Genomic DNA, 12,534 nt, shown 5'->3' on the forward strand with positions numbered 1-12,534 from the left:
CATGAACAGCAGGGACATGGAAGTACAGCTGAGAGCTGGACAGTAAGTTAATCTGTCCTAGTCAAAGACCAGTGCTGTGTGGTGTTCCACCAGTGATGTGGGGAGACAATCTGACTTGGAGATGATCATGGAAGAGACAAAATGCCAACAATTTCACTTAAAGTACAAGTGGAGCACACACAGACATTTCACACTTCTGATACCAGTAAAGAAAACAGCAGTTCTGGACATAGGAGACTCACTCCTGTTGTTTGCCCATCATCACAATTATTTTATCACTTTTTAACTTGTAATTTTACTGGTGCTAGCTCAATTATAATTCAAGCTGGCACACCCCAAACTCCAGTCTTTTTAGTATTTTATTTTTAAATTATTTCTACATCAGAACACGTATAACGGATGGGTTTTATTTGTCTGTACTCATGCAGAGACAATGCGGATATCTGCATCTCTTCCCATCATCCAGACTCGCTTTCTGTTATGAGAAAAGAAATGTTTCTATGTGATGAATCATTTCATCCTGATTTAGCTGTCACAAACAGGCCAAATTGTGTTCAAGAAATGCCATTTCTTTTCACTGACTAAAGAAAGAAAGCCCAGACCCCACTCAGATAATTTTAGAGATGTCTAAGTCTCCATATGAATCCCAAACAACTTGTACCTCATATATATCCAGCACAATTTATACTCCTCAGGAAACCTACCCTGCACAGTATATGGTAGAAAGAGGTTGTGGAACTGCCCTTTCTATAACCCTCTACAGCTGAACACAGACAGTGATGTTTTGAGAGGACTGAGGATCTTTCCACTGATTTTTCAAATAGACAAAGTAAGAGCACATTGTCTAGTGGCCTGAGACACCACTCAACACCAGGATTCCAAGCTGGCTGTTAAGTACCAATCATTATCATAATCATGAGGAATAATAAATGAATTATCAAACATTCTAAGGACCATACAGGAAGGTAGAGACAGAGAGTTAGGGCTCTACTTAGGCTTATTTAACAGCAATGCCATGGCAGCTCAGCAGATGAGCAAGACAAAGGGGATGTTTGTAAGAGTGTTGTTTATAGTCACTCAACCTCACCCAACAGTGTCAGCAATCTTCTCCTGGAATAAGATTAGTGATGAACAAGTCATGTCAAATAACTGAAGAGATATTCTTTACTATTCACATAAAATTACTTTCCCTGCTAAGTTTGAGGATGAAGAAGACAAGAAAGGGAACATGCTCATGAACATTATTCATTTCCATCCCACTTTGGCACCACTGGACAAAAAAATCCAAAACATGAATAAGAACTTCTGACACCTGAGATCTTGGGCTACCCGATATTTTTTATATCAGAGGCTTTGCAACGAGCAAATGTCACAGAGTGCTTGAAGAATTGCAGCTCTGAAGCCTTCTGGCTTTGCAGGAGGTACACAGGTTACATGCAGTAAATGTGGTCTCACATACCTTAAGCTAAGCAAGCACTCAGGATAAGCCCTGTTCATTGAATAGCAAAAGTGTTTGAAGTAATCACCAAAGGAAACGTGTGAAATGTTTTCAGAGGGATGAAGGAGAGAGAGCAGACAGTGATTCATCAGTACTTAGCAAACAGATGTCAGGGTGACTCTCCAATAAGAGTCAGGTGTGAGATCAGTAACTTATAGATCTTTTTTTTTTTTTTTTTTTTAACACAGAGTTTTATCCAGACCCTCTGATTTAGTGTGCCATGTCATCATCTTGCAGTCTATTAGAGGGCAAAACATGTTAAGGCTTAGTGAAAAGGTGTTGAGACTTTGTATTTGCTCTTAGAAAAAGGAAGGGTACAAAAAAGGTTGGACATGTTTTTCTGCATATATCAGGAGTTTGCACCCATGTGTGCTTCAGCTGCAGCATCAAACATTCATATTGACAATGAACAGATTGTGCTTGTCTATGCCTGTTATCACCTCAAAGCTTCTAGGAACTGGCATAATAGCTCTTCTGAAACAGGCAGGGGAAGAAGAAAAGAAAAAAGAAACCAAAAGAAAACCATGGACACCAGATTGTTATGTTAACAATGAGCAACTATGGGGAAGATGCTGAATGTACAGCATTTTTTTTTTTTTTGGCAAACTGCATATCGATTATGTGAGAAGCAGGAAAAACAGGAAATACAAGGAAGGAAGGTATGTCAGAAATGGAAGATACACAAGATCAATCTAAATAGTGAGAAGGAAAGATGAATGAAGAAATAGGAGAGGAGAGGGGTGGTAATAAGAAAGTGAGAGACAAGACAAATGCTGTTACTAACTACTGCAATCTGGCCAAGCTACAACTCAGCATCATTTTACGAATCTACAATAGCTGCTGCTGAATGCTGAGATGCTTTGTATTTGCTATTGCACCAGCCAAGCCACAGCTGAAAGAAAAGCAAAATCTACAGATGGATACATGTGGCAGAGGGAGGCTTCCTAAATAAAAAGGTTAATATTGACCTGTAGCTTCAGAGAAACACGTCACAATGTTGGCTTTTATATACATGTAAAATATAAATTATAAAATATAGAGGATAGAGCATCAAGGACATGATATAAGCAAATACACATGAGTTTGCAGTATATAAATCTCAATTTACAGACTGCAAAAGCTACATTTTGGTGTCTACACATAGATATATTCATGTGAATTGCTTAATGGAACTTGATTTAGGTTGTTAAACTAGAACATGGACTGTTTGAGAAACTGTAGGGTAGATGAGACATTGCACAAGGAAAAGAGACAGGGCACAAGAACCCAAGACTTTACCTTATTAGACCAGCATCTGAAGCTCACACAGGATACACAGTGGCATCCCAAAGCTATTCATTTCACCATAACCCAAATACCAGCTGTGGCCATTGCACAGCTCTCCTGATGTCACTGCAGTGACTGGCTCCTCACTGGCTCTGTCAGGGGCTTTGACACCTGGCTCACATGGAGACACTTCAATTCAGGCATCCTGATCTACAATCTCACAGACTCATGCCCAGAAAACTTGGTTTCAATGCCTCAATGTAGGTTTTCATTGATATTTGAGAGTCCTAAAGACACTTGGGCTAGCAAGCAGGAGGGTCACAAGTCTCCCACAGAGCTGGTGTTACACCTACTAGTTCTGCCTGGGTACCTTGAGTACTTTGGGCATCTCAAACAACACTGGATTCCTGTGCTTAAATGACTTAGTCAAGCACAAAATGTCATTACTATCTGAATTATTATCTGAATAATTATTATTATTATTGACCAATACTACAGGAGTATGACATCTCAATCTTTTACTTCTCTCACAGTGGCCCTGCAATTTAATGAAGATTATTTTTGTTGTTAGATGGAGATTGAAAGCTTGTAAAAGTAAGACTCACATTTTCCCTCAGCCTTCTGTTTCCTTTTAATCAGATACTTCTGAAGGAACAGAACCAACAAACATAAGGTTGAAAACAAGGAATATGGGCAAATTTGGGTTGTCTGAATCTGGGCATCACAGAATAAGGCAAATCTTGCAGCAATCAACCTGGCACATCCTGCCTGGATCATAATTTTATTCCTTCTAGATTTAGACTGATTTTTGGGTTTTTTTAAATACAAAGCACTACACAGGACTCCACCGAATTAAGAAAGAACTACTGAAAAATGAAAGTGGTGCAGCCTGAAGATTACAAAGAATCATAATCTGCTGATTATCATTATTTTGCCCATAGATGATCTGCAGAAAATGGAACTTTTCTTTGCTCTGAACTGCTCGAGTTCCTTCATTTCAGAGCACTATTTGCACATGCATTCATAACATAGATAATGGACACAACCCTCTGCTCAGGTGCTCCCATCTCTGGTGCACAACCCCAGGCTGTGCCCTTAAGGCAAACAAGGCTCACATCTGGGTGCATGTTCTGCCCCTAAATGCTTTGCTCTCCTTTAGAGAAAAGGCAAAGCACAGAGATAACCAGGTTGTTTAAATATGTACCACAGCCCATGGATATGGCTATGGTGGACAGCTTTTGATAGATGTTCACTGCAAAAAGTTGTTTGCCAAATGTTTAAAATACCTGCATATATTAATGGTGTACATAAATAAAAACATACAGTATTGACTCTGTTGAGATGGGTTCATTTTTCAGAGATGCAAAAAGAGAAAAAAAAATTGGAAAGCTTTTTTGGAGCTGCTCAAGTATTCATAAACAAAATAGGCATCACTAAATTATAGCACTAAATATAAACACCGTGTGTCCTAAATTATAGCAATCTGCTTCTTGATTGGATAAAAGGATATAGTTTTGTTAATCTAGAAGGTCCAGGCAACTTGAATTGTTAGTATGTTTTAAACTAGTAATTAGTTAAGTGCAGTGTCAAGGTGTTCTGCTATCAAGTATTTTAAAAGCTGTTTGTATAGAAAATAGAAAAGTTAGGTATAAGAATAAGCTATGATAAAATTGTGATAATAACTAGATCAGTTATATAATCAGTATATATAAAAATAATCTTGTATTGGTTCAGAAAGAAAAATACAAAGCAAATGCAACATATTAAAACTTATTTGAAGCCTTTCTAAGAGGAAATCTTCTATGTGAATTGGCAATCTTGTTCTACCTTGTCAAGGTGATTATGAATATGAAAGGGGTGAGGAAACACTAACAAGGCATTACTTGCTCTGTGAGAATACACTGAATATAACATAACAGCTCTGTAGAATATCAAAAGCATTTCAGGTTTGCTTCTTCATACATTATGAAGCAAATCTATGGCTTTTTTGCTATAGTTTTATTGTCTAACACAGTTTAAAAAAAAGTGGGCAAACTGGGCCCTCTCATCTCAGTCTAATCTTAGAGTCTAAAATAACCAACACCTTATCAAAATTTAATATTGTTTAAACTCTATGCCATACTTGCCACCCACCAACAAAGTAGTAAGTAGTTTAAACATATATAACATGACAGCTGTTTACGAGTGCACAGCCACCTCAGAAAGTGAAGGCAGGTAATTTTCTGCAATTCAGTCAAAAAGGAAAATTCCCAGTGCACTAATATTTGTAATAGAAGTTTCCACATTGAAGAAACAAAGCAAATGTGTAATTTTACCCTTTTAAATGTACTAAAACACTTATAGTTAAAACTTCAGATAAATTGTAGTCACCCTGTCCATGTCCTTCACCAAATCACCTTCAGTCAGCACTGATTTAGTCTAGACCCAGATATGGGAGAAACAGGCACAACAACATGCCATGAAAGAAGCAATGCCAGAGAAACAAAGGTTGGTCAGTGCTGGCTGATACAAGGTACAATGTGATGAAAAGAGACTGATTACCTGTCACCATCCCTGAGAGTATTTAAAAGACATGTACACGTGCTATTCACAAATGTGGTTTGGTGGTGGACTGGCAGTGCTGGGTTAACGACTCAATGTGATGATCTCAGATGTCTTTCCCAACCCAAATGATTCTATGACACCCAAGTTAAAAACCTCTGCTCTTCAGCACTGTTACAGCCATGATACTTCTGGATTTGGAGTAGAAAAGTCTAGTCTGAAGGTTTCTATCTTATAGCTCATTGAATCATGAAGACACAGTTTCTACATCAGTCAAATAACCAGCACCAATTTCTGGCAACATCTGTAGCTCCCAGGCTGTCTCTGTGGCAGCAACCAAAACCAGTCTAGCTTAATTTATGAGCAGGAACTTGAAATATCCTAAGATGGTTTGACTGTAAGTCCATATTGATGGAACACTTTAAGCAGGAAGATTAACTTGGATCAATACATATTTTCATGGAAAATTTTCTCTGCCTATCATGTCAGTTAAGTGCTGGGATTTTTTTCAGGATGTAAAAGGGCACAGAAGGCTTGCACTACTTCAACCTTCATGGTGACTTCTTTAGAACTCCTCAACAAGCCTGATCCCAAAACACATGGAAGTCAGCAAACTGCTGCTGCTGCCCCATAAGGCTTTTGCCCACCACCGTATTTACTCAGGAGAATTAATACTGCTAAGTTGCTGTAATCCTCTCCTGTGTAGCAAAGTATTGCAGAAAGAGCCACTACATAAACAATAGAGACAAATCCTGCTGAAGCAAATATGATGGGGACTGATGGGCTCAGTTAAATTACCACGTCCTTCCAAAGAATCTTCACTCTAAATCTGGCTATGACATTTACTTAACGTGTTACCTGTCATTTCTCCATTCCTAAAGGAGGAATAGTACTTACTCAAGACTCTCTTAGGGAAAATTAATGTTTTCAGGGCACCTTAAAAATTAAACCAGCTATATACGTTTGCCAAACTATCCAGCTGGATTGTGGGCATGCTGATTGAGAGCATTTTGGTTGCTGTGGACCGTGCATATATTCTCAGTTTCATTTTTGTTTCATTGGTTGCCTAATGAAATATGTGTCCATACATTACCAATGTAATCTATGAGATATATATAGATATATGTTTGCATAGCAAAAATATGTTACTTTTATTTCAAGCTCAAAAGGCGGCTGCTTACAGGAAAGATTCTAGGAATATAAACATCGGTTCCTTTTTTCATCATTATTTTTATTTTTGTGTGTTTAGAGAAGCCTTGAGAGAGAAGCCAGTTTGCAAGTTTATCCACTGAAGCCTGAAGGGGCTCCTTCAGTACAGCTGAGTATATGATAAACAGATTATCTGGCTCTGCTTATAAACTGCTGGTATTACTGCTGGATGGACAAGAGACCAACTTGTCTTGGTCAGAAGAAGAGACTTCCACTGAATAGCTGCAGGTGCCACTCTTGTACAGACAGCATATTCCAGCACTGACAATCACTCTGGCTATGGAATTTGGTGAGACAGCACAGCTGCAGCAGCAGTGTTATGTGGCACAGTTGTGCATTTTTGTAACATATTTGTGACATACAAGGAGATAAACAGGGTCTGATAAGACAACAGGACATGCACCCAGCCCAAAATCATAGCCACAGCTTCCAGTACACACAGAAACCACTCCACATTGTTTACCTGCCTTCTGCAGCTCTCACACCAGTGTGCAAAGAATACTGGGGCATGTATGAAGAACCAAAATGGCAAGGTGCAAAGGGAAGTGTACATACATGGTACCACGGCCCGGGAGCGGTTCTTTGGCACGTTCTCCTCCCGCTGTGCCATGCTGCTCTCGTTGGGCTCAGCCTGGTAAGCACACAGGGCTTCCCACTCCTTCTCCAGACGGTTCTTGTTCTTCAGGTGATCCTCCATGTAGGACTGGAATGAAAAGAATACTGCATTAAGCAATGGCTTAGCAAGGCTGAAAGCTAAGCTTAAAGGATGTTTCTCAAAGTGTGGGAATCCTGAGCTTTGGGGGAAAAAAACTGGCTCAGTTTTAAGGTTCATTTATTTACTTAATAGAGAGTTAACTTCAAGCTTATTTGTGCTATGAAAAATGAGAATGATAAAATGTACCAGTGCTAACAGAGAGGAAATGTATGAAACATCCAGTTACTGAGCTTTAGGAGAAAATTATTTCTTCTTCAGTACCTAGAAAACATAAGCCCAAATGTCTCTTTCATCAGGCAATGGAAAAGAAACAAAATTCCATTAACAAAAATTACTACAAACAACAACTTCTGTCAAAACAAAGGATTTTACAACCAAATTTCAAGCACATATGCAGGCCACAACAGTGATAGAAATATTGAAAAGAATTTAAAAATTGCCAGGCAGAACTGTTGTAGCTCAAGCACTGGGTCATCAGAAACTCATCTTGCAGATGAAAAGGCACAGAGAGGGCCTTCAACTGAGGAGGTGCTGTTAATTAATATTAATATATGTTGTCAAGGATTGTAAATTGCATTCAGTTAACAGTATTGGGAAAAGCATCACCAAAGAAAACTGTGGCAGGATTATGGGCCTCAAAGTATCTTGGTGCTGGTCTTAAGGTTTTGCAGATCTCCCAAGGCTAGAGCTCCAGCAGTGGATAGGAATTCAGCTCCAAAGATTTGAGAAAAGTGAACCAAAACCCTTTTCCTTCACCCCATGGATCAGAAAATAATCCAAGTAGGTGGAGGGAGGAGAGCAGAAAATAGGAAGAGGGGGGGAAACCCAGAAATCTTCCCCTGCCTTTAACATGAAAATTAAGAAAGTGATCATCTGGTACTTTGAGCCTGCTTATACACGCTCATTACCTTGCAGAGCCTGCCATCTTCTACAGCAAGCAAGAGAAATATCTCACTTTACACCCTGTTCATATTTGTAAATTAAACTCCATATTGCCTGTACTAGGCAGGCTGAAATTAACATTCCTAAACAGATTTAAAAAGGACAGAATGTTCAGGAGACAGGCTCTGGGGTCAATAGCAGAGCTTCTTGCCCAAACATCAGCCACAACGGGTTATTGCTGGAACCTGCTCTAATACAGCCCAATCTGTAGCAAACCTTGTCTAGAAAAAGCTCCCAGAAAGGATTCACTGTAAAGTACAAAAAGCACTTTAATTGCTTAGAAAACCCTTTCCATAGACAATCTTTCTGATGTTGAATTGTTCTTCCTAAATGTGCTTTAGAGAAGAAAGGCTCTCGTGCCCTCTCTACAGGTTTAACAGAAGGTGTAAAAAGCTTGCAGCTTGTCCTCTGCCAAACAGGAGCTCTGCAAATCTGTTGTGCCACTGTGCTTCCCACCTGGCTGGCAGGGCAGGATACAGCTCCCTGCTGCAGCTTGAACAGTTTTTTGATGACAAAGAGCCCCTGACACACAGCTTTGTTTGGTGCAGGGTTTGTTGGGCGCTGTCTTTATGCAAGGTTTGTAAATCAAACCTGGTACTGAAAAACCAATTCAAGAAGCGACGCTTCAGAAGGGATGTCTTTAAGGACACAGAAAGATATTGCATTAGAAGAAAGGTTTCTAAAGGAGGTAAAAAATAATGGTGGCCTAGATACAATCAAAACACCTACTGTGTGATTGCTTTTTCTCTATAATGAAGGAAGAAGCATTGCAGTGGACAGAGCTGTGCCCTGACAGACGTGGGGCTGGGAGAGTGGTGTGGCCCCGGTGTGTGTCAGGGTGTGGGTCTGGTAACAAGTTACCAGCATTAACTTGCAAGTTAACAGGAGGAAACCATCCTCTAATAATTTGTTTGTCCTTGTCAAAAGGCTGTTGCTACGGGGGAAAGGAGGGAGACTAAAGATCATGTTCTTTTCTCCTAGCAATTCTGTGCCTGTATACTGAAATATATATACTGAAATCATAGGGGAAAAAGAAAAAAAAAGAATAATCCCTCCAGAGCAGAGACTTGCTGGTATATAAGAATTTTTATGAGGCAAAGGGAAAAAATAGCAAAATCTTACAATACCACAGAGCCAAGACTGCTGGCTTCAGAGCAGCTGTTTAGCATGCAGCAGAGATCAGGCAGTCAAGGACCAGCCCGTAGCATCTTCCCATTTTAAACCACAGTTTTATAATCTGATTCATTTTGACATGCCCATCACCAATGTCCCACAGACTTCAGGGACATTTTATGCAGATATACAGATCTGCCAACACTGAATCTCCAAAATCCTGGTAGGCCCACAAAGGAAAGGAAAAGGGGCATGAACATTTGATTCCTAAAGCAGAACTGAATGTAGTAAGGAGCTTTCTTTTGACTCCAGCTTGTCTCTCTCATGATTTCAAGGATTGTATTTTAAAAGGAAATTTAATTTCCTTTTAAAATCATCAAATCTGTCACAGTTAAGGTAAAGTTTACAGTTAAGATAAATTGACTGCTTTTATTGCACATGAACTTTCAAATAACTCAATGTTCTTTAAAAGTTATTGCTTTTACCTTCATTTTCAGGTAATCTTGAGTGTAAAGATACATGAATTTTCAAATGAAAACACATTGAAATCTTTACTTTAACCAGTCATTTCTTATGTGGTTTCAATTCCTGCATCACATGGATCAGATTCACAGGGCACTTCCTGACAGACCTTGAGGAGGACTATTTAAATGGACCCATGGAAGGCTCTGCCCAATATGCACATCTGCTTTACACACATTTTTAAAAGCTGCTGAGGAAGAAGCTTGCTTTAAAACATTCAGGAGCCAGACAATTCCCTCAGAGTTAAGTAATCTTTCATTTACAGTCCTTCAGAGCCCCTACGCTCATCCCCACTTTGCTAAACAGAAGCTTAGTGATTTTGAAACACTCTCTTGGGAGCTGCTGGATGTACATTAAATTGAGTGGAACTTCTGATATTTTAGAGATTGTGTGTCGACTCAAATCCACTCCTTAATTAGGATGTTTTGATGAGACATTTTGCAGTGTTTGCCTGATGCACAAGAAATTCATTACCAACGTGTCAAACACGCACGTGATTGTCCTTGTCCCAGAGCAGCAGGTAAAATAAATAGAGGTTGTCACCACTGTTATTGCAATGCTCCTCAAGCCTGCTGAAAAAAGCAGAGGTCTAGCCTCACCAATATGGCACAACAAGGCAAGTCCTGTAATCCCAAGTATATGCTATTTAAACAAACACCATCTGCTTGCACAGGTCCTCTGATGCACCTTAAATTCCATTAACCTTAATTTTCCTTCCACAGGGCCTGACCTGTGAGGACAATTGGTAGCTCAGTCCCTACTTTCTCTTGTTGAGACAGAGGAGATACTCTTGCTGCCAAACATGCTGTGGGGATAAGGAGGATGTGCTGATGCAATGAGGACAGAGTGGATGTATTACAAAATCCATTATTACTGTGTGAGACCTGCCAGTTGCAAGGCAAAAGGGGAGCTTTCAGCAAGAGGATGAAAAGCTGTCCCAGGGACAATGAATGGGCTGAAGAGACACTGCCAGTGGCACATATTAAGACAGATTTTATGTGCCTGAACACAGGCACAAAGACAGAGCACAGTGGCCTGGTTTGGCTTTGGTAGAACGTGGCTTTGTTAGAGCTTCCTGTGTGCTCAGCTGATGTTGTAATAGGGTGTCAAACTACTTTGGTTTTCCTTATTTTTTTCTTTACTCTTTTATCTAGAAAGGTGTCCAACACATGCTCTGTGACTAAATAAGGTTAAAAATATAACTATTAAATTCTAATTGACTGGTCAATCTTTAAATCATAGAATCAAAATCATTTAGGTTGGAAAAGTCTCTCAGATCATCAAGTCCAACTGGTAACCCAGCCCTTCCAAGTCTACCACTAAGCCATGTTCCTCAGTACCACATCTATATGTCTTTTAAGTACCTCCAGAGATAGTGGTGACCCCACCACTGCCCTGGGCAGCCTGTTCCAGTGCTTGACAGCCCTTTTGGTGAAGAAATTTTCCTTAATATCCAATCTAAACCTCCCCTGGCACAACTTGAGGCCACTTCATCTCCTATCACCTTTTACTTGGTTGAAGAGATACAGTACTTTCTTCAGAGACAGTATGGTTTGCATCCGTCAAGATATTTGTTTTAAAAATGCCTATTTTATTAGCTGATGTTCAGTTGCCACAATTATTTTTGACAACATACTTCCAATATGGTACTTGAGTAGAAACCCTTTCCATGACTGAGGATGCATCTTTCAGTGAAAATATGTGCAACTCTCAAATTGACAGACAGATCTAATCGAATTTCAAATGTCAGCTGAAGATGTGGATGTGAAATTATCTTAATCCTTGTGAATGGTGACTGCCCAAACCCACACTGTTCACCCAACAGTGTGGGAACCACTGCTTTCAAACTGCTGCTGCTTTTTCCAGAGATGCGGAGGGCCAGGCAGTGCTGTTGTGCTTCCCAGGGTTCCTCAGAAGGAAGAGAGGAAATTCTAGAGGAATTTGTCTTAGCTATTATAAGGCAAATTGTGCAGAAAAAGACTATACTTGAAAACATTTGTTTTGTATTCTTGGCAGTTAATTTAAATAATGTGGTTTTTTGCCTTTGTTCCTTGCTAACTCATGGGTTGTATCGTTCTGGCCCAGGATGCCCCAGAATTCTTGCTACTCTGTTTGAATTTCTTTGTGTTCTTTAGTACACATTGCATTGACTACATGTAAGAGGAATACTTTTCTGCATAAATCCAATTTGCTTTCAACACCACATATGGTTTTGTCCTTCCATTTTCTGGCTTAATACCTTATCATTAGTGGCTTCACAGTAAATTTCTCTGTTCCCACTCATATTACTCACAGTGCTATAGAATTCAGAGACAGAAGCAGCCTATCTGATTACTTGCTTCCAGGTCTTCAAATAATGTCATTTCTTGTATTTCACTAGGATTTTTCTAACATTTGGCTGTTCTGTATCTGAAGCAGAAGCCTAAAGCACAGTTCATTACTACTTCTTGGGACTCTGACTGTTCTGAACTATACATTGTATATCTGGAAATATACAAATATTTTCAATAAAGAATGGTAGTTCTCATTTGAGATTTTTTTATAGGGATGTCAACAATGTTGCTTTCCTTTTTCAAACTTAATTTGCTACTCATTTTCAGCAAGCCATGTATTTCAACTTTAGTCTGTTTGCTCAGAATATTGCTGTTCTCCACAAGTTCTGCTTGTATATATTCCAGTGTCTTCACAGATCATGAATTAATGGATCTATGCAAATTATAGATATGTC

General features: G+C 39.4%; 1 protein-coding gene across 1 annotated transcript in view; it reads right to left on the reverse strand.

Annotated features, from left to right (window-relative positions):
- Positions 1–12,534, reverse strand: part of PTPRN2 (protein tyrosine phosphatase receptor type N2) — a 635,322-nt gene that overhangs the window by 55,315 nt on the left and 567,473 nt on the right. Inside the window, exon 15 of the mRNA XM_071428608.1 lies at positions 7,070–7,217. Within this exon, the coding sequence (XP_071284709.1) occupies positions 7,070–7,217 (148 nt within the window). The remainder of the gene's footprint in view (positions 1–7,069; positions 7,218–12,534) is intronic.

The sequence above is a fragment of the Agelaius tricolor genome, unplaced genomic scaffold (assembly GCF_023055355.1).
Source record: "Agelaius tricolor isolate 1412-34295 unplaced genomic scaffold, bAgeTri1.0.p SCAF_6, whole genome shotgun sequence".
Taxonomy (NCBI): Eukaryota; Metazoa; Chordata; class Aves; order Passeriformes; family Icteridae; genus Agelaius; species Agelaius tricolor.